Here is a 21,848-nt window from a genome sequence, read left to right as displayed (position 1 = left end):
CACATTGAAACCATTGAGGAAAAATTAAGTGGAATATATTTAATTGCATAACCCTCGAACTATATGGTCGGAAGCATACATTGGAGAAGTTTAAATGCCTTTCAAATGGTCTCTACATAACCATAATTAGATGGGTTGAGTTAAATCACTCAGTTAGTCAGAAGCTAACTGATTCGAGCAACTACTTGCTACGACATGACTGTTTGGGACACCCAAGTCAAAGTATGATGTGCCATACCCTCAACTCATCACACGGGTCTTTGTTAGCCAAATAGACATCCTTAAGTATAAGGGTCAAGTTATAGTGTAGGGGGATTATGAGTAGGGGATATTGTGCCGAAGAGATTAGAAAACCCAGTCTAGCTAGGGAAACCTAAAGAATGCTAGATAAATATGCAATTGTACAAATCACAAACAAGGACTCACAAGTGAACCAAAGTTCATGGTGATTTATGCAAGATAGAGTAGTGGTTTGATTTTCGTTTTGGAGATGATTAGATTCGGAAATAACTAAATGAGTATTTGAAATGTAAGTTTGCATGGTTAAGTTAAATTAGATGTAATGAAATGGATGAGAATTAGGACTTAAGGTTTCCACCTCTAGCATATCTTGCAAACAATGATACTTATATAGTGAATGATGCCATTTTAATTGGCCTATTTCCCTCCTTGCATCCATTTTGGATATGACAAGAGACATACTTCTTTGATGATATCAAGCAACCCCTCTCGGGTGTAGTACTTAACTACTTAACTCATGCACTCAATCCAGGTAGGTATCTAGTGCATTACCCTAAGTGCATAAACCTTGGAGATGAAGAAATTATGCAAACCAACCATATGCTTATCTCTAAGTGATTGTAGTTTACAACCCTAACATGCACATATGTACAAGGTTAATCATGCCCTAATTGTTTCTCATGTCATGACAAATATTCATACCCAAGTTGGTTAAGTCTAGGCATAAATATTAAACTCTTAAACTAGCATGTTAAGGCGCTAATGAAAAATGCATCAAACATAATATTTACATCAATGTCCTACAAGATTGGCTAGGGCTTTCAACCCTAGCCCCAATAAACTAACTACTCACTATGCCAAAAAGGCCATTAGACGACAAGCATCAGAAGACATAAGACTAATTTTCTGTCGTCTAAGTTTTTCAGACGACAGATAAATTAAATGTGTTGTCTGAATACACAGAAAAACCATACTTTGAATTTTTTGAAAATATGGTCTGATTCAGACAACAGTTATATGTTGTTGTAAAATACAGAGATTCTCTACATTGAACCCTAGCAAAAATTTTAAAATCCCCCCCCCCAAGAAATTTAAGTCTTTCCCTCTCAAGTGCCCAAACTCTGTAGCCGACTAGTTAATGGGTGATATTCAGACTACACAATTGTGTTGTCTGAATATGATGAGTTTGACGTTAATTGTTTCAAGTCTCGACATAACACAGATCACCCAATATCACGGTCTAAAACTCAAACTCTTGAAAAAACTATCTAGAACTCTATCTTCTCTCTCAACAACCAAAGACTCAACCGAATAGTGCATTCTCACTCGATCAATTAGCTCTCTCATCTCGACCTAGAACCTGCGAAAACTCAAATACCATCCTCACTCTCTCCTTTTCACTTAGCTCTCTCAGATCTCAGTTCTCTCTCAGCTGATTTCGATTCGGTTATTTTCTACTTGGGGATGGGGTGCCTTTTATCCTCATCAAAATAACAAACATCGTTCGGTGTTCCGGTTACTGAAAACCCAGACCTCTCTCTCTCTCTGTCTCTCTCTCTCTCTCTCTCTCTCTCAGCCTCCTTGATAGTCAACGATGGCGAAACGACAGCATTCAGTGACTTTGCTTGGTGTCTCCTTGAATCCGAAGTCAATCACTCAGTGAGTCGTCGTATTCTCTCTCTCAATCTCTCCTGGACGGTTGCCGGCAATAGACCTCTCCTTCTGTCCTCGAAGCTCGACTGCACTAACCCTCTCTCCTCGAATTAGATTGTGTGCTAGTTCAATTTGGTCGTTTAAGCTTTGTTTTTGAGAAAGGTGTTGGCTTTAGTGAATTTTTTTGGGATTTATATGATATGGGTTTCGTTTAGTTTGATTTTTATTGGGATTTTAATGCATGTGTTTTGTTTCTCAATAGATGAAATTGGTAAGTTTAAATGAAACACGGTTGTCTTGCAGATCTATACCTTCAGATTCTTCACCCTGAAGTTGACTGGTTTTGACTAGGATTTTGCAAAATCTTGCTACACTTGGTTCACATCTTTTGTTGTTTCTTCTGTTGTAGGATAGTGAACCTGATATAATTGATGGTGTGGTTGTTGAAACAGGACATGTAATACGCACAACTATTGGCAGTCGAGGTGGTCAATCTAGACAGGTCGGAAGAAAGTCTATTTGTATGGAAATTTAATTAAGTAATGTCATTGTAACTTGGAAATGGTGGTTTCTTACGTTTTTCATGATGTGCATTTTTTTTTTCTCTTGTGTGGATTGATAGACAGTGAGTTATATTTCAGAACATGTGGTTGGAACTGGCTCTTTTGGGGTTGTTTTCCAGGTTGGTAAACAATATTTTTCTCTATTGAATCTATTCTCATTCAATCTTCCAATAGATTACAGAGTTGAACAGACTTGAACTTTTGTGCATAGGCGAAATGTAGAGAAACTGGAGAGATTGTTGCTATTAAGAAGGTTCTCCAAGACAAGCGTTACAAGAACCGGGAGTTACAGATTATGCAAATTTTGGATCATCTAAACATTGTTTCCCTAAAACATTGCTTCTTTTCAACTACAGATAAAGAAGAGGTTTACTTGAATCTCGTACTTAAATTTGTTCCTGAAACTGTTTACGGTATCGCAAGGAACTATAGCAGGATCAACCAGCGGATGACTTTAGTATATGTTAAACTTTATACCTACTAGGTATGAAGTTATTTGATTATATAGTTTTCTCTTTTGCTGTGTGTTGTTTATCAAAATTTTCTATTGCATGAATCTTGCCTCCATAGATGAGCATATAACCTACGGCCACCAAGTATATTTGGTTCTATGTTCATAATTTCTAATGTTTCTTTGCTTTCATTATTTATACTTGTTTATAGCCCAACTTCTTTTTGGTACAGATCTGTCGGGCACTTGCGCGCTTATATACATAATGGCATTGGCATCTGTCACCGTGACATCAAGCCTCAAAATTTACTTGTAAGATTATTTTTCCATATGGATGGTTGCTTTTGTATGACTTTGGATATCCTGTCTGATACCGATTCACTGGGTTCCTTATCAGAGCCATTAGACACATGACCTATATAAGACTTCTACTGGTTTTACAAAAATTAATCAACTACATATAAAATTTTTTATATTAAATTTAATCCCAAAAACACTCGGGAAATTTTATATTTAAATCAAGATATGCAAATGATAATACTTCAGTTAGTGCAATGTAATTCTGAGAATAACATGCTAGCTTTAAAATGATATTTTGGATCATTGGACCTGTATGCATTCTATATCTCATGTATATCTGTGTGTTTGTGTGAAACATTTCTATTACCTGATGCTTCTACATATCAATTTCAAGTGTCCATTTCGCAGAAATTCCATGAATTATGATGATATACATTCAGCTTTAGCTTCATATGATATCCTTCTATTTCTTTACCTAATAGCTCTAGTCTAGTTTGTTACTTTGGTGGCTTGAGATTTTACAGTTTCTTTTTCCTCTTTGAGGAATTGATATCTGAATTCTCTTGGAGCCAAATAATTTTGACATTTTATGCCAAATGCTTGATTTGTCTTACTGAAAGCTGTCAATAAGAATTTAAAATATTTAACAAAGTTTCTTATCAGTAGAGAGAATCTGAGCAAACTGGGGTATCTACTAGCTTGCTACATACCATGACGGATAAGTTCAAAAAAAGAATTCACATACTCTGACTAAGTTGCATCTGATGACCATCTTTTTTATATATTTGTTCTTTCATTGATCTTTTATTGGTCATGCTCAAATCCTACATGTGCATATTCAAGTAAATCCACAAACACATCAGCTGAAACTTTCTGATTTTGAGAGTGCAAAAGTCTTGAGTGAGCCAGACAGAATTGTTGGGGAGCTATTGCAGCCTAGGGGATATCTCAAATTGATTGAGTTGGGTCTTAAAGGTAAGCAATCACCTAATCTAGAATTGTGTGCATTGTGAAATTGTTTAATTTAACTTCATACTTCTGCTGAAGTTGAATGATTATTACTAAATTAGTACCTAAATTTTGATGAATATTGAGCAATATCTATTCCTGACCACAGATTGTGCAAATGAGTCGATTGATGCCCAGAAAGTGTTTGGTTATGCTCTTTACAAAGATGGGAAGGATACAACATTGTCTTATCCCTTGGAGGCTTGGAGGCATCTTCTCAAACGGACCAGTTTCTCTTATCTCTGTTCTTAACCCTCATCCATTATACTTGTTTCTCCATTTCTTTGTAGCTGCCATCTATGGTGTTGGCCGCTTAATGCTTCCGTTCCCTTCACCTAAACGCATGTGGCTTGGGTTTCTATTGATCTTGGTATGTCAAAGAAATTATTTACACTTCTTTCTTGGGAACACTTTTGTCAATTATGTATAAATTTCCATGTAAACATAACTGGCTGCTTATAAATATCTCTCTGGTGTTCTATTTTCAGAGTGCATCACACATCATATTCAGTCTCTTAAGGTAAGTTCTAAGTTTGAATTGGATGTTTGAATTGGTTAATGACTTAATGGGTAGTTGGGTACTGAATCTATTTCAGTATTTTGCGATTGGATTGAACAATTGGAGTATTGGACAGTTTGAACTTTGAAGAGAAGAATTTGTTCTTCAGTTGTTCACTTCTTCGTATATGTTTGAATGAGTTTGCTACTTCTAATTTTGGTACTAAGTCTTGATTTGGATGAGTTAGCTACTTCTAATTTTGCTTATTTTCGTGAGTTTTTCTATTTGGATGAGATTGATTTTGTTTTGTGTTTTCCTTTTGTAAATCATAGTGATTTTCATTGTTGGTAGTCTGGTACATATGATATGCTGCTTTCCTTTTTGTATTGAATGATGACGAGTTAAGTACAAGGTTAGTACAGGTCCAAAATACAAGTAATTGTGATGATGCTTATTATATATGAAGCTTGTCGCCTCCATTGCTTAACGTCTAAAATAAGAGATCCCAGGTCTGTTAGTGTTAGTTAATGCTCTGTTGGTTCATTTTTTTATTTTTGTAAGCTGCCGTTTCAATTGGTTAATGCTCTATTGCTCTACTATTTCAAAATTTCAATTCTTTGGTGCTTTGTGTGTTTTGTCTTCTTCGCTCTTGGTGTGTTTTGTCTTCGTCTTTTTTTTTTTTTTTTTACTTCTTGTTTTGGGTACAAAGGAAGCCTAAGGCCTGGGAAGGGAAGGGGAGGGCCTAAGCTGGCCTTGGGTTTTGAGTAAATGTTCTAAATGGGGTGCTCTGGTCCCAAAGTGAGTCACTAATTTACAGGATACTAGGATCAGTAATAAAGCAGCTAGCAGCAATGTACTTTTCAGGACACCATGACATTATGATCTAACAGTCTGTACTTATGTGTACTTTTCAGCAATCAAATGAAGCACTATGTCATGCTAAATAAAGTTTAGGGTCAACCACTGATTTAATCATATGGTATATCACTCCTACATGTAACTAAAACGTAAGGAATAATTGAGCTTATGGTAACTGGATTGTTCATTGGAAGATACTGGACTATTTATGCTAATGGTAACTGCAGCGCGTGCAGTTATTTTGGTATATTCAGGATTAACAAGTGCCAATTTGGTTGTCTCCAACCGACTCAACAATGGTATGTATAAACTTGTTTACCACTAGATCAGGAAAAAGCATTAAGTACCTATTTACTAATTTCCTATATTCTATCTATGTTTCAGGTATCATGTTCCTCGGTCTTGGCTCAAGCCATCCCAAAATCTGTTGGTGGTATTTGAGGAGCTTGCTGGCAATGTTACAAAGATTGATCTTCTGAAAGTCACCCACGTGTTGAGAAATGGCAAACCAAGAACCGAGGCAAACTGAAGGGGCAAAAGAAGCCTAAACTTCGCCTAGAGTGTACAAACGGGCAATCCATTTCTACTATTAAATTTTCAAGCTTCGGTACTCCACCTGGAAGCTATGGGAACTGTAACCATGGTATCTGTCATGCTCCAAACTCTACCAATGTGATAAATAAGGTACCCTCATAGTAGTGTCACGCTGCTACTGCTTTGCATCAGTTCAGGGTCAAAGTTTTTCCATTTACCCAAGTTCAAGATCAATAAAACCTTGGACAAACTTGCAGTATTGCCATGTTGTTTACTTGGTTGCCCGGATTGTGTAGTGCTTCTAGTTTATTAGCTTGCAGTACTGCATGCATATATTTTGTTGGCTGCCTAGATTATTAGATATGGGCCATTTTGAACTAATGTTCAGGATTAGGCTTGTGTACACGAGACGATGATGGATTATTTCCATAATGATTTTGGATGTGGATTTTATGGTTTCATGAATGGCAATTCTAATTTCCAAATGCATGCATGCCAATCGCAATAGGGGACTACTAATATGTGTTATCTCAAATTGCAAACTACAACAAAAGCACACCAAAATGTGTGGTTGCAGCTGCATAAAAACAACATAGAAATCAATTAGAAGTCTATTGTCATTTTGGCATTGGGACAATAGAAAATTGTAGCCTAAATGGAAAAACAACAACATAAATTAGATGAAAGTGTTGGCTAAAGCGTATAACAACAAATAAGTGTGGTTGGACTTAATCACAGACAATATAAAAGACCTAATATTTGTGGTCCCTTTTATATTCAGAAGACAAATATTTGTCGTGTTAATAATCTCAAGTGACAGTAAATTGTTGTTGTAATGAAACTGACATAACAGAAAGAATATGCTATCTATTGTCTTAACCATTTACCAACATCACATACGTACAGTTTCAAAACCTTTCACACAACACTTAAATGTCATATGAATGTACCCTAGACCGACACTTAATTGTAGTCTGAAACAGTTTAAGACCACAGATATATGTCTTGCAAATATGCTTCACACAATAGAATTTACAAAAGGCTGTGATTGTATTGTTTCTTAGACAACACAAAACTGTTGTGTTACCGCTTTTAAAGATACATATCATATTAGTCCCGAAATGCAAAACTCATCAGACAACACATGACTTTTATTTTTTTATGTCGTATGATACCCCCAAGACATGACACCATACTAGACGACATATTTTGGTTTATTCAAATGACAGAACAGTTCTGTCATCTGAAGGCCTTTTTGGCATAGTGGTACTCACTCATAATCAAATAAATAAGCTTCAACATGTTTATTAACATCAAACTAAAGAGTAGGGTTAGATAAGTGAATAGTGATGATCAAGTTGAGGATAATGTAGATGAATTCATGGAGGTATTGACATGGGGTAAATGCTGATGGTGATGATGTGTCATGCCCTGATCCAGTTAATAAATAAATAAACAAACATTAATACTCCGGGCATGATGGTTCATACATCAATACAAAATACTTGGAAATTTTTTTGTTAAAGAACAAGTAAACAAAGATGCCCTGAACCCACAATGCATGTCAATACAAACTTATTCTTTAGAGTCATATATTACATTACACTATGTTTACAAATTAAACTGAATCTACAATTCGATAAGTAAATAAACTCAACACACTCTTTTCAAAAAAAAAAAAAAAAAAGTAAACAAACTCACCACATTCATTACATAGTGGAAGACTAACAAGTTCCTAAACATATGCCTGTAACAGCAAGATACCTCTCAGCTCCAATCACGTTCACCCTAACCTGCAGGATAAATCCTTACACCATTGCATAGTGCACCATGTTGCAAACAATAAACCCAGTAAGCTCATGAAAGCTCGTGTGAGTGTCCAAACAACCAACATAGCACATGCTTAAACCATCTCAACCTAGCAAAATCGATATGCAATTATCACAACAAAAACATCAAGTTCATATCCTACAATATCATTCTCACGTAAGTTAACTAAAAACTAAAACCCACATGCTCTGACTCTTAACTCATGCATCTAATTTCACAAAACTTAAACTAAACAATTAAACTCCAATAACGTTTTAAACATTTTAAACACAACAATGTACAAAACCATCCTTCATTTGTCTCAACGAAAATAATTGTCACCTCAGTGATGTTTTAAATTATTTTTAGTCTCAATGACAGAACTACAAAATTACACTCATTTCCTCTCAACATCAAACATTTGTCAAAATTATGACTTCACAACTCATTTCACACTCACTACAAATCTCAACCCACAACTACACTCAAAACTCATTCGTCTCCGTCTCCGTCTCCTCTTGGTCTGGGTGCTAGCTTCAACAAGATCGGCAACGTCAAGCCAAGAATTTCAACGACTTCAACTATTTTTTTTTTTTATCTTTTATTGATATTTCTATCAATAAAAAATAAAAAATCGATTAATTCAGCCATTTGGGTAAAAAGGCATGTTTGCCCTTTTTTTATCCTCCACGTGCATGCCACGTCAGCATTTTAACGGAGACGTCACGGAAATTTGACGGAGGTACGCCGTTGATAGCAATATAGGTATCACATTGATAGCTTTGTGAGTCTGGGTATCAAACTGGCCGGTGCACAAGAGTTGAGGGACTGTTGGTGCATTTTTCTCTAAAACAAATAATTCAAAAAGCAGTAATCCCTATGTATAATTTAGTTCAGGAGATTACATTAAAAAAATCAATTCAAAAAGTAGTAATCCCCGCTTTTAATTTAGTTCAGAAGATTACTTTAAACATTCCATTTAAAATCATAGTAATCCCTATGTAAAGTTTAGTTCAAGAGATTATATTAAAATCAAGCAATTCAATACCAGAAATAATCTAGAATACACATTCATCTATTGATCACACCAATCATCCCATCAACAATCTCAACATCAATCACTCAACAACAACACACATTATTTACACAAAATCATGACGCAGATCATCACATAGATCACCACACAGATTGTCGCATAATACTGTTTCCTCATCTCCAACAGTCTCAAAACAATAAAGAAATAATTTCCCAAATATTATTTTCTCGTCTTCAACAACCTTAAAACAATAACGATATCATTTCCCAAATATTTTTTCCTCATCTCCAACAACCTCAAAACAATAACGAAATCATTTCCCGAATATTGTTTTCCTAACTCAAAACCATCACCAAAATCATACCTACTTCATTCAAAACTTAAAGCCGACAAAACCATATTTTCTTTCCAAAAACATTTATTTTTCTCAACATTACATTGCATAAAGATAGTAAACTATGCACTCAATTCCACACACACAAACACACACACACGTTGTCATCCACTCAGGGATGCCACTAATACCAACTTTAGTTTTACAAATTATTATACTCGAAAATCATTTTATAACAAACACATTGTTTTAACTTACCCATGAACCGTTGACGATCAAGTTCAAATATTTCAAAACAAATATTTATTTGATAAATATGATTTTACATGCTAACAATTAAATATACTAAATTAAAACATAACTAATTCAACAACCGAAACACCATGAGATTTACTCACCTCCATATCTTATAGCGTCTTCACACACAAACCGAGGTAAGCACAAAATCAAGACAATGCTCCCAAATCAACATCGTCAAATACCTAATCACATCAATGTCATACTCAATACAACACAAAGCACATAATCATTTTAAATTTTGAAACACGTGAACTATAAACCGAATGATACGTTAATCGAGACAAGACTTCATCGGAGAACACTAAAGGCCTCCGAAACACTTCTAGGATCAAACCGCCCAAACAATAGCCGACTTCAAAACCATGAAGATCAACTCCACCTAACTTGAAGATCACAATATGAGGAACAACTTTCAAAACTGGCACCAAGGCCGATTCAGCCTAGATTGAGTTAGATCAAGCCCAAAAAATCTCTACCGTTGAACTTCAAACCGCGATTTCTCACTCCACACTTCGAATCGATCTTCTAGACTTGCATAAATCGAACGAGGATAAAGAGAGCTTCAAAACATGATTGGTTTCAGCCGCCGCCGTGGCCTGAAGAGGGAGATCACTCTGGGTCCGTCTCCACTATCTTCAGTGTATCTGGGAGCAAGCCAGTGGTTGGGGGAAGAAGAGGAGGAAGATTTGAGCTGATTGGTGCCGGTCCCGTTGCCGGAGGACGTCGGAAATGGTATTTGGAACCTGGTGGGGTCAACTGGTTTCTTGGCGGGTCAAGAATTTGGGAGGGAGAGAAATTTCAGAAATTTTCCGAAAAGTTTCTGAAAAAGGAAACTTTTGAATTTTTTTTGGGATTTTTTCTATTTATACAAAAATTTCTGAAAATGGAAATAACTTCAGCATATCATAACATCTTCATACGATCTCCAATTTTCGCGTGCTGCGTGTCCACGAACTCGTATCAACGCGCTCTATGACTTTCATGAAGGAAGTTTTCAGAGAAACTCAATGGATAAAAAGTTTACCCTTTGATCCCTCGACGTTTCGAGTAATTATTCGTCTGAAACACTTTTGCTCCACCCTCGGACTACGAAATCTTATTAACGGACACTTTATTAATTTCAAGAAATTCGAGGAAATTAATAACGAATTTCCGGGATATTACATGATGATTCCTCAAGTGATGCTAGATTTCTTCCTTCTCCTTGCTTGGTGATGGAGTATGAGATATAGAGATGATCAAATAGTAAAACTTTATGTATATGAAATGGAATAGGTAGATGGAAAAGATGATGAATTTGGTGGTAGTGGTAATGGAGGTTATGGATTGAAGTTGGTGGTGATGGAGGTTTGTGGAGGAGATGCTAATGAATTTTGTAAAGAACATAGAGAAAAAAAATGTAATGGCTAAGTGTAGGTAATGCATTCTTTAATAGGAGAAGGGATGCTTAAATAGATGAAGAGATGAGTGTGAAATGATTATGAGATGCAAAGGAAGCAGCTAGGTTCTTGAATTGGAGAAAAGTTGGAGTATAAGAGTAGTAATAGATCCCAAATTAAGGAAAGGGAGTATAAGAGTAGTAATAGATGGAAAGGGAGCACCTTAGGAGGTATGTGCATACCAACAAGTTTCCCAAGTCCCCGGTCAAGAGTTCTCTTGGGTGGGGAGTTTGTCGTTGGTAAAAGTATCGGAAGTTCAAGGCGAGTTTATACCACGTGGCTTTCGTACAGCCATTACCCCAGTCCCCAAGTCCCCACTTAAGAGGATTCTTGGCTGGGGTGAGTAGGTCGTGTTGGCATTCGACGTTGTGTAGCTATCGTGAATCTGTGGTGGGGTCGCATGAGTCTTTTGGCGCATAAGCTGTGCCCCTGTGACATGTGTGGTGATCTTATTTGTTTTCGTGTGCTGGAGTCCGGGACGGGTAATAATGGCATAGTGGTGAGGAGCTGAGGCGACGACGCATGACCTCTCTAACGTTCAGGGATGTTGGACACGTGGTGAGATTTGGGGTCGTCGTCCTTGCACGTCCAATGGTCCTGGTGTTCTCGAGGTCCCTATATAAGGACAGAGGAGAGATATGGAGATGGTTACTGTTCCTGTGTTCGTGTTGGTGGTTGAGACAAGAACTGGGTGAAGTTGGGGATGTCGGTGTGCTGAGGGCTTGAAACTTTTCGTGAGGTGGTCGTCGTTGTCTCTGTGTGTCAATCGGATGAGTGAAGAGGTATGCCATCTCTTGACCTTTCTGGGTTCATCTGGGGCCGTTGGTGTGCTTGGGTTTGATTAGGAGGGTCATATTCGAGGAGTGAGATTTACCGGCGGGTTCTGGGTTGCGTTAGGTCTAGTGAAGTTTGGAGGAGTTGAATTTCGGGTCGAGCCGAGCCTCTTGTGGTTGCTCCTGGTAGGTTTTAAAGATTTGAAATTTTGCAGGGGAGTCTTGTGGAAGGCGATATAAAAATGATTGACCGGTTATCTGTATCGCTTGTACTATGGCGAGGGAGAACCGTAGTCGTGGTAGGCTAGAGGGTTCCTCTCGTGGAGGGGAAGGAACCTCTCTTGGTGGCTCAGTGCTTCTCGTGGTGGAGGAGAGGGCGCTTCTCGCAATTGTAGTGACCTGTTCCTCGCCGGTGGTTCCCGAGGAGGTGGTGGGGGAGTACCTCGTGGGAGTATCGCAGGGAGTTCCCGAGGAGGCGGCGAGGGTATTTCCTGAGGAAGTGGCGAGGGTTCGTCCCATGGAGTTCCAAGTAGGGTTAGGCAACCCGTGGTGTCTGACGTACCTGATGCGGAGGATGTCGAAGTATTGGAGATCCCGCGTTCGCCACAGGGCTGTTACTCCTTGGCGATACACCTATTGATCAACCTGATTCGAGTATGACGGAGGAGCAGATCGCCGAGATGAGGACCAGTTAGGCGATTTCGGACAATATCTTGTTGCGCCCTTTGAGGGATAATGAAACTTTTAGCCACCCTGAGTTGGGGTGGGCGTGCTTTTACGAATATCAGCTTAGGTGTGGGTTGACGTTCCCGATACCGGAGGAGTTGTAGTATCTGTTGTCCTGCCTGAATATATCGGTAGGCAGCTATCGCCCAATGCATTGAGGCAAATAATGAGAGTGTTACTGCTATGGAAGCTTAGCACCTTGTTATGTCTTAGTATCGGCGAGTTTAATGCCATGTTCAAGATGCAGTACTCGACCAAAGCCGGCGATAGTGGATGTGTAAATTTTAGGGTGCGCGGCCGCGCTGTTATCAAGGATTTGCCGTCAAACATTTATGCGTACTGGCGGGGGAGGCCTTGCTTGGTAGGAGGCCGGTGGCAGAATTCGGATATGGTGCATCGGGCTCCGACCCATTTCCAACCCATCTGTGAGTGTCGTGATTGCATTTTTTGGTGGGTTTTTGCCTTTGGAGTATACTAATAGCGTGTTTTTGCATCGTAGTGAGGCAAGAGGATGATTTGACCACCCTGGAGCGGAAGCTTGCGACAAGGGTGATGGGTGCGTTTCCCAAGGGGACGAGGGGGTTATATCATCTGTGTAGGCTCCCAATATACGAGAAGTTTGAGTTGGGGAGGTTTCCGGGTGAGGGGTTCTCTTTTTATTTGGTGTTTGGTCTTATGTTGTGTTGTATCCTCGCTGACATTGTATGTTTGTTTTGCAGCAGATATGCTGAACGAGGCTCCGAGCAACAGCGACGCCCCGTACGCCAATGTCGATCCCGCTACCATTATTGAGGGGTTGTTACGAGAATCGAATACAGCGAGGTGAGTGGACGTTGACTTGCCGGATAATGTACGTGTAATTGATCATCGGGTGAGCATCCTGCTGCCTGACGAGGTGTATATGAGTTTTCACGATACCATGCTGGAGTATCTCAACCAGCGAGCTGAGGAAGAAGCCGATGTCGAGGGGCATGAGGCGCAGGATGTTAGGGGACATGCGCAAAATCCCCAGGGGCCGCCAGTGCAGGTGGGTGAAGTGGGCGAGCGTCTTCAAATGCATGTTGGTGAGCGTCAGTCCCCCAATACTCGGTAAGTGGCGAGATAGTCCCCCCGGGTCTCGGCAAGAGGGGTGGATCTTGGTGACGCGGCTCGGGCCTCGGGGCCAACAGTGGAGGTGGAGATCTCCGTCGAGGAGTTTCTGGAGGAGGTGGAGCGGCGTTAGATCGATACCAGTGCTCGTGCTCGCTTGGTGCAAGATGCGGCTTTGAAACTGCTGGAAATCGTTTTTGGTGATGAGATTGGCGATCTCGTCTCGCAGGAGGTCATTACCGTGGACAGTGGGGAGGCGGAGGTGACCAGCCAAGCCGTTGGCGAGACAAGTCTGATAGTTGAGGCTCCTGAGGTGCAACCCGGGTCCGAAGAAGGTATTGTTGGGGGTGCCCAGGATACCGAGACAGGAGCCCATGGCTAGGATGGCGAAGGGAATGGGGTCTGCGTGTTGGACACGTACGCCTGGACGAATGGGGTTGGATCGAAGAAGAGGACCGCCTCGCAGCTACATCTAGGGAGTCCCCCAGTTGGTGTCGCCATCGATACTCGTGGTAGCAAGAACTCTCGGGTTGATAATGTATTGCGCTCGAGATCTACGAGTGGGGGCTCGCGATGAGGTTGTCGGCGGTCTCGCGCGCACCCTGGGCGAGATTGGAATTACTGATGGAATCATTCTGCATATGGTTGCCGATCTGCGAAACTGTCATCGCGACCGCAGTCGCGTGAATACAGAAGATCCGTTCCTGGGGTATCGGGAGGCTCAGGAGAGGTTGAGGAGGGTATGTATCATTATGGGTTTGCTAGTTCCTTATTTCTTTCATGTAGGTATATTGGCATTGGTGTGCGATGCAGGCTGTGAACATGAATTACCATGCCTCTGGCGAGTTGGTAGCTCACTTTGATCGGGAGATAGCCCAGTTGCAGGGGGAGCTGAATGTCGAGAGGGAGCGGGTCCATGAGCTTCAGAATGCGTTAGACCAGGGCTAGGTGGAATGCGAGGATATGAGGCGAGCAATTAATGATGAGATCATGAGAAGGATGGAGTTGGAGCGATCACTCGCAGTGGAGGAGGCGCGCAGCCAAGAGGCCGAGGGTGCCATTGCCCCGCTGAGGGAAGCGAACTTGGATCTTATTGGGAAGTTGCAATAGGCGGATGATGGCCTGAGGTTGGTGGATCAAGTTAGGGCCTGGGTTAGCGAGGCTGAAGAGCGTCTGTAGGACTTGGAAAGGCAGGTCTGAGAACTCGATATAGAGTTGGAGCTTCGTGCTGCTGCCTTGGAGAGTTTGGCTCCTTATCCCAACAGCGTGGTGGATTTGGAGGGGCAAGTTGGTAATTTTCAAAGGGAGGTTGACCGTTTACGGGATGTTGAGCTTGAAGCAGGCGAGAGGGAGGCAGAGATGGAGCGGCTCAGGAAGGAGTTAGTAGAGCAACAGGCTCGGTCGAGTAGCTTTGCCAAGGAGTGCATTCGCTTGCGCGCTGCTGCCGAGACACATCAGGACAAGCTCGCCAATGCTAGGCGGGATGATGCTGATAAGGCGGTGGATCTCTATCTCCGGTCAGCCCACTTTCAAGAGAAGATGAACAAAGCCTTCTCGGATGGGGCCTTGCACTCGATTTGAGATGGTATTGCTGCCGGTTGGGCTGATCAGGAGAAGATGGTTCGGGATATGCAGGCCAAGAAGGCAGCGAGATCGCAAGCCAGTGCTGGAAGTGGTGGTCGAGGTACTGGGATTGTGATCCGGGAGCATGTTGTACCAGAGTACGCATCGGGACAAGCTGGCGATCGCGAGGCGGAGGGTGCTACTGGCTAGCGGGAGGCCCGCGTGGATATCGAGGGCTAGGTACGAGGCGAGAATGTTGGAGAGCGAGACGGGGTGGAGGAGTGAGATCGAGTAGAGGAGCAGACACGTAGTGCCGAGGGCGAGACTTAGCTTATGTATTTCTTCGTTTTGTGCTAGCACTAGTGTTTCCCTTTCTTGTAAATGCTTTGGATATTGTTGAGACAATTGACCGAGTGGTCTGACTTTTTGGTATCGTATTCTGCCTGTGCAAAGGTGGTAGCGGCATCGAGAAGCTCATCATATGTGGCGGGGGGATTGGTGTTTATATGTAGCAGGAAGTAACCTGACTGGAGTGCTTTCTTGAATGCTGATGCTGCTAGGGCCGGGTCAAGGGAATGGTACTGCGTAGCCTGTTTCTGCCAGCGGCAAACAAAGTCTCGTAATCACTTATTTGGCCGCTGTTTGACCGGAATAGGTCAGGTGTCGTGCGATACCCGATGCCTCACAGGATGAATCTGCGGAGAAATTTATCCCCGAGCTCCTGGAAGCTATCAATGGAGTTGGGAGGAAGATTAAGGAACCAATGTAGGGCCTCATCATTTAGGGTTTCCTCGAACGCGTGACATGCCAGGTGTGGGGCCCGTGGGGCTTCCTGATGTGGGGCCTGGAGGCACGAAGGTGCCAGTGAGGCCAGTGCCTGGGTCTGTGGTGAGGACTACTCCTGGTGTCGGGACACTACCGATAGTTGGTATCGGGGTCTCTTGCTGATGGGCTCTGTCCAGTGCTTCATTATGGGCGACTCGCCGCTGGAGTGCCTCTCGGAGGATGCGATTATGGTTTGTCATATTTTCGACCTCCCAGTGAGGCGCCATGGCTGCTGCGTGCTCGGCCTCGGCCTGTGCGCATGTCTCCATGAGGTCCCGCATCGCTATCTCTAGCGCGGTGGTTGGATCGGTGGTCATGACTAATCTGACCTCGGTGTTTGGGCTCTGAAACTCGAGAGTGCGTTGGACCTCGCGGATCGTCGTTGTTGGTATCGAGATTGCTGGTAGCCATTAATGTGTTGTTCTGCCAACAAGGAGCGAGGGGAGTCCTTCTAGCGCCAAATGTTTCAGTTGTCTCGAGAGGAGTTCGATCTAGCTGAACAAGTGATGTGTCGGTCTGTTACCACCATTATCGGTCTAGCTTATCTGCAAAAAAGACTAATGTCAGAGGGAAGACCGGGTGTGCTGGTGTGCTGGCCTTCAACGCTCTGATGCCTAAGTCAGTATCGTGTACGATACTGATAATGGAAAGCGATAGTAAACAATTACCTCTTTAGGTTGTTGGAGATGACCATAATGTAGCAAGTTTGTGGGCGCTTGATTATGTTTCTTTCTGTGTGGGATGCTCGGGATCCTGATATCAGCCCGAGGAGTATCGGAACCCTCAGCTGGGAGCTTACTTTTCTTGCTTTGTTTCCGATACTTGTGCTTAGGAGGTATGTGCATACCAACAGAAAGTACATGGCACCATTGTGAGTGGTGGTGTGCCGCCAAAAGTTGTGGTGCATGGAAATTTTGCTAGAAATTCACTTTTTTTCTCCTCTTCTCAAGAATTTCTACAAAACATGAAATTTGATTAGTCAATAATAAATAGACTTTAGAACAAGTAATTTCCATGATTTATAACACAAATACATATGTGAATGATGATCCAACAGTATTCCCTTCTTAATAAGGGTCTTGTGTATAATGACACACTATACCAAGTTTTCTTATTTGGAAAGTTTAAAATTAGACCATTATATGCAAAGACTAGTACATACACCACCATTTTTCTGCACAGAATGTAAGGAAAATTTTTGGACATATATAGCCACCATACGGACCAGTTAAATAATAATGGTTTTGGTTGATGCATCAACAAAGTGATCACATGTTACACTATTGTCCACAAGAAAATCCTGCTTTTGCTAAACGCTCGCCTAGATCACAAAATTGAGGGTTCACAATCGGATTATCCCATCAAGTCCATAAGACTTGATAATGTTGATAATGCCAAAGATCAGTTTACATTGAAGTTTTTTGATGACTATTGCATTTCTCTTGTGATTGATGTTGAACATATAGTTCCCTATGTTCACACCCAAGATGGTCTCGTAGATAGAATCTTGGTAATGCACACCAAGCATTCAATTTCTACGTAGGGCTATGAAATCTTGCATGCAACCATGTTGGTCCAATTGCGGCCCACTCCCATCCAACCTTATTTCACATTACAACTGGTGACTGGGTATGAACCTGACGTTTGGCATTTACGCACATTTTAGTGTGCAGTCCTTGTGCTAATTATGCCGCCACAACGTATAAAATTGAGTTAAGGAGTTTTTCGCATGAGATTGATTATGAGGAGACATTATTCTCCCATAATTGATGTCATAATGTTCTGCTATCTGATCAGTTTGGTAGTTCCCAAAAAAACTTATCGAGTTTGTTTGTTGCAAACCGGGGTTTATCCTGCATGTTAGGCAGCATGTGGTTGAAGCTAAGGTCTCTTGTTGTTGCAGTCATAGGTTTAGAAACTTAATCGCTTGTTTCGCACTTGTGAGTCTTCCGCTGTGTAGTGAGCATGGTGGGTGCGTTTACTTATTGAATTGTTGTTTAAGTTTAACTTGGTGTAATATGTTGCGCCTTTGGGAAGCGCATAATTTAACCCTGAAATATCGTTAGTAGTATAAGCAAATAGGGATCGTTCTATTCCGGGGATTGAGGGTACACCTGTCATTGTGAAACAAATAAAGAAAAGTATTATTTACAAAAATAAAATAAAGAATATAAATATATACAATTGTATAAACAAATAAAGAATTAAAATAATAAAGTATTATTTACAAAAATAAAATAAAGAATAGAAATATATACAAGTAACAAAATAAAAAGGGAGGGGGGTTTAAGAATTATAGAATTGAAAATTAAGATAAATAAAATAAAGAAAATGTAAAAACATATATACAAGGGTGGATCGCAAGGAACAAAGATCAAAACCACATTGATATGTAAGAAATCCAATTACAATTCCTATAGTTGATTTTAAATGTCATGAGAGAGGAGTTGATCATGTGAAACATTCGAAAGCAAATGATTTCCCATATTTTACTTTTCAATGCTAATTAACCTAAGCGAAAGCACCTAGATTAATCCTATCAAACATGCAATCAAGCCCTAGAAAGCTAGTCAATCATGACATGTTCAACGCATTAGACATAGAGAAAGGCTATCAACTCAAGTGTACAACTTAGTATGGAAAAGTCCACCTAATTGCAATCCTCTTTAATTAAATTCGGTCTTTGCACAAAACCTTTACTACTTTGATTCAAGTTTACACAAAACGAAAAGTCGATTTCATGTTCTTAAACCTAGCACCAATTATATCAAAACCCTAAGTGTTTGCAACCACATAAGATTAAAATACAAAAGTTTTCTATCATGCAAATTTAATTAAACAAACCCACATAAGCAACATAAAAATCAACATATAGAAATCACAACTTTATCTCAAAACATATAAACGGGCTTTAAACTTTACCCTTAACATTATTTGTTAACTAGAATTCATAGTTCTACAAATCTAAACAAAGAAAACCAAAAGAAATTACAAGGAAAAAGATAGAATTACACCATGAAGGGAGTGGATGATGAAGAGTTTGAGACGTTGATCTTGAATCTTTAAAGCAAGACTTCACTATCACGGCACAAGGTGGATGATGACGGCTAGGAGGCTTCATGGCTTCTTCTTCTCTTCTTCTCTTTGCTTAAAAATGCAGAAACTTAAAACTAGAGAATGGAGAGAAAAATGGAAAGGAAATGGAGAGACAAAGAAGATGAGATGGATGAAGGAAGATGTGATTGAGAGTGAGAGGAGAATGTGTTTAAATAGGGAAGAAAAAGAAGAGTGAAATGATGAGATGAAGAAAAATAATGAAAGTGGAGTATGAAAGTGGTTTGTAAAATATGTAAAAGATGAGGTAATGATGAAAGCAAAGCATGAAGGTGAAGAAATGTGGAAGTGATGATGATGTTTTAGAGTAGAAAAAATGTATCCAAGGAAAAAGAAATGCTTTCTTCATATGGGTGGGAAACATGAATATGTGGTGTTGAGCTGTTTTCAGGTCAGTTTCTTCCCCTTTATTCCTTCAATTATTTCTCCATCAAAACTTCAGAATGAGCCTTCGACTTCTTCATAAAAAATGTTCCACTATGAGTGTAGATCATCCTGACAAATTTTCAGAGCTTTATTCCATGTGGTTGGGCCGGAAATGCTGCTGGACCTCTTACAGGTCCAGTTTTCCGGTTTTGCTTCTGTAGAAAATTGGGCTGATTGTTTGAATGCCTTTCACTCATATTTTTCTCTGGCACTCTTCATAAGAAATGATCCTTTGGGTGTCTAGAATGGATCTGGAAGGTTTCAGCTCATTTGAAGTTCATTTGGTCAGGCGGCCGCTCCTTCTTCCTTGCTTGGCTCTGATTCTCCTAGCCGGAGTAAGAAAATATTCAAGGTTGACTTTTTAGTGCATTTTCATTCTTCTCCATCATTTCTAGGTAATTATGGACCTAACGCTCATTTCACCTTCATTTACTCCAATGTACCTAAAAATAGAAATTGAATTAAAATCGATTCAGTTAAGGAATTAACTAAGCAAAATGTGAGGAATTAACTATTAAAATATCACATTAAAATGCTCATATCAAATTCCCCCACACTTAGCTTTTGCTAGTCCCTTAGCAAAACAAAACAAAAAAAATCCAAAACAGAACAAAGACTTGACAAAAGGCAAGTAAATGACTCTATTGCTCCTAACTGTTGTCTCAGAGACTCCAAACTCATGGCTTTCACGTTAAACACTTAATCAAAATCACAAAGATAATTCCATGGTTAATAAACCTGTGACATTCATATGACTAAGCAAGATATGGAGAACTTAAGTTATACAGTGAATGATAGCATGTTTCGAACAAGTCCAATCCAAACTCACAGGGCATACTCTCGATTTTTCTCTCAGAAATGGCTATGCTTAAAAGCTTCACACTCAAGTATATGCAAGAGAACAAATTGTAAGGCGACAAACAGCTTGCATATTTCATCAATAAACACATTTTGTGAAGAAATTTTTAAAGACCTCATGAAATGACTAAGTGCACAAATGGACCTAAACCATAAGCTCGACTGCGTAACTGACTCCACTAACCAAAGACTGCCCATCTCAAGGATCAAGTCAGCACTTAAAACAGGTTGTAATGGGGCTAAGCTAGGGTTTTCGAAATGAAGATTAAGGATACAAAAAAATCCTAAGGACCTAGCAGAGCATATAAGGACCACCTTATGTCATTATTTTTGTAGACCAAATATCATTGTTTTGGGCCAAACCTTCACTCTAACCAACATGGGAATGGACAAAGGCATAATTTTCAACTTTGAGCCTTCTACAAATTTGCAAGTCCAAAACCACACTTCAACATTTTCCCAAGAGTTTTCTTTTCAATTTTTCTTCTCTTTTGCCGCTTTTCTTTCTTTCTTTCTTTCTTTTTTTTTTTTCAAGGCAAAAATTTTTTATTTTTTTTTTTCTTCTTGGATTTTCCCCACCCCACACTTGTCTTTCATCGTCACCCCTACATACTATGTCATGCTCTACTAAGTTCTTAAGACAAGGGTAGAGATATCCTGTACTAAGCTCATGGTAGGGTAGTGAGGGTGATGAAACAAAGGTTTTCAATGTAGGCTCAAAGGGGTTCATTCTAAGGAGTCCCACGACGGGCACAATTGGGGACACATGCTTGTTTGGCTATGGTGGTTACCCTAATGCCTTCTATCCTATCCAGGATCAGTGCATATTATGGCATACAAGTTTTGACAGTCACAACAGCCGAGTTCTAGTACTCTCTAGTCCATTAAAATCTATGGCACATGATCATTGGATTTTCAAAAGAATGATGAGGTTTTGCAAATACAGCCATGAAATTTTGAATTTATCAGTTAAGCACTCGAAAAGAAAGTATTTTAGCTCAACAGCTCACTTGGGTCAAATGAATCAGATTTAATCCTAGCATGCTTAATGAACCAAGTTACAATCCTATCTCAAATCTTCATACAAGCATCACAATGTCGATTAACCACAGAATTCAATTAAGTCCTATTTTGATTGTGAAAACCTTCAGCCATGAATTCGGAGACATGTTCGTCCTAGACGTTAGGAGCATCCTAAGACTCAAACACACAAAAACACTCTAAAACCAACAATTTTTTTTTTTTTTACAATTTAATTTAATTTCAACACTTAGGTACGGGAACAGGGAGTCTCGATGTGCAATGGGACTGAAACAGCTACCCTTTTTCAAGACTATGTTTAATCCAATATACCTTAGTGTATCACAACATCAATTAAAAACACAAAAAACACAATCCAACATCAACTATTTTTCATTTTTTTTTTTATATACTAACTACTAAAAACACA

The 21,848-nt window shown here is 40.1% G+C and overlaps 1 protein-coding gene and 1 long non-coding RNA gene across 2 annotated transcripts; both read left to right on the top strand.

The window, feature by feature from the left end:
* Window positions 1-1,834: 1,834 nt before the first annotated feature.
* Window positions 1,835-2,940, top strand: LOC112184217 (shaggy-related protein kinase kappa-like). Its single transcript, XM_024322484.1, has 5 exons — window positions 1,835-1,855; window positions 2,156-2,164; window positions 2,303-2,395; window positions 2,516-2,575; window positions 2,668-2,940. Exons 1-5 carry the CDS (start codon window positions 1,835-1,837, stop codon window positions 2,938-2,940), a joined length of 456 nt encoding a protein of 151 aa, XP_024178252.1.
* A 1,567-nt stretch (window positions 2,941-4,507) lies between these two features.
* Window positions 4,508-5,706, top strand: LOC112186851. Its single transcript, XR_002930919.2, has 3 exons — window positions 4,508-4,585; window positions 4,704-4,735; window positions 5,629-5,706. It is a non-coding gene; the product is annotated as an uncharacterized LOC112186851 (long non-coding RNA).
* Window positions 5,707-21,848: the final 16,142 nt, after the last annotated feature.

Source organism: Rosa chinensis, chromosome 2 (assembly GCF_002994745.2).
Source record: "Rosa chinensis cultivar Old Blush chromosome 2, RchiOBHm-V2, whole genome shotgun sequence".
Taxonomy (NCBI): Eukaryota; Viridiplantae; Streptophyta; class Magnoliopsida; order Rosales; family Rosaceae; genus Rosa; species Rosa chinensis.
Note: the sequence above shows the minus strand (reverse complement) of the source record. Positions and strands in the feature narration are given on the sequence as shown.

Bases quoted from the DNA above. Each gene is read 5' to 3' on its own strand.
- LOC112184217 (XM_024322484.1), top strand. From the start codon at position 1,835: ATGGCGAAACGACAGCATTCA. The intron at 2,396-2,515 runs GTCGGAAGAAAG...GTGGATTGATAG, and splicing joins GAGGTGGTCAATCTAGACAG to ACAGTGAGTTATATTTCAGA. The intron at 2,576-2,667 runs GTTGGTAAACAA...TTTTGTGCATAG, and splicing joins CTTTTGGGGTTGTTTTCCAG to GCGAAATGTAGAGAAACTGG.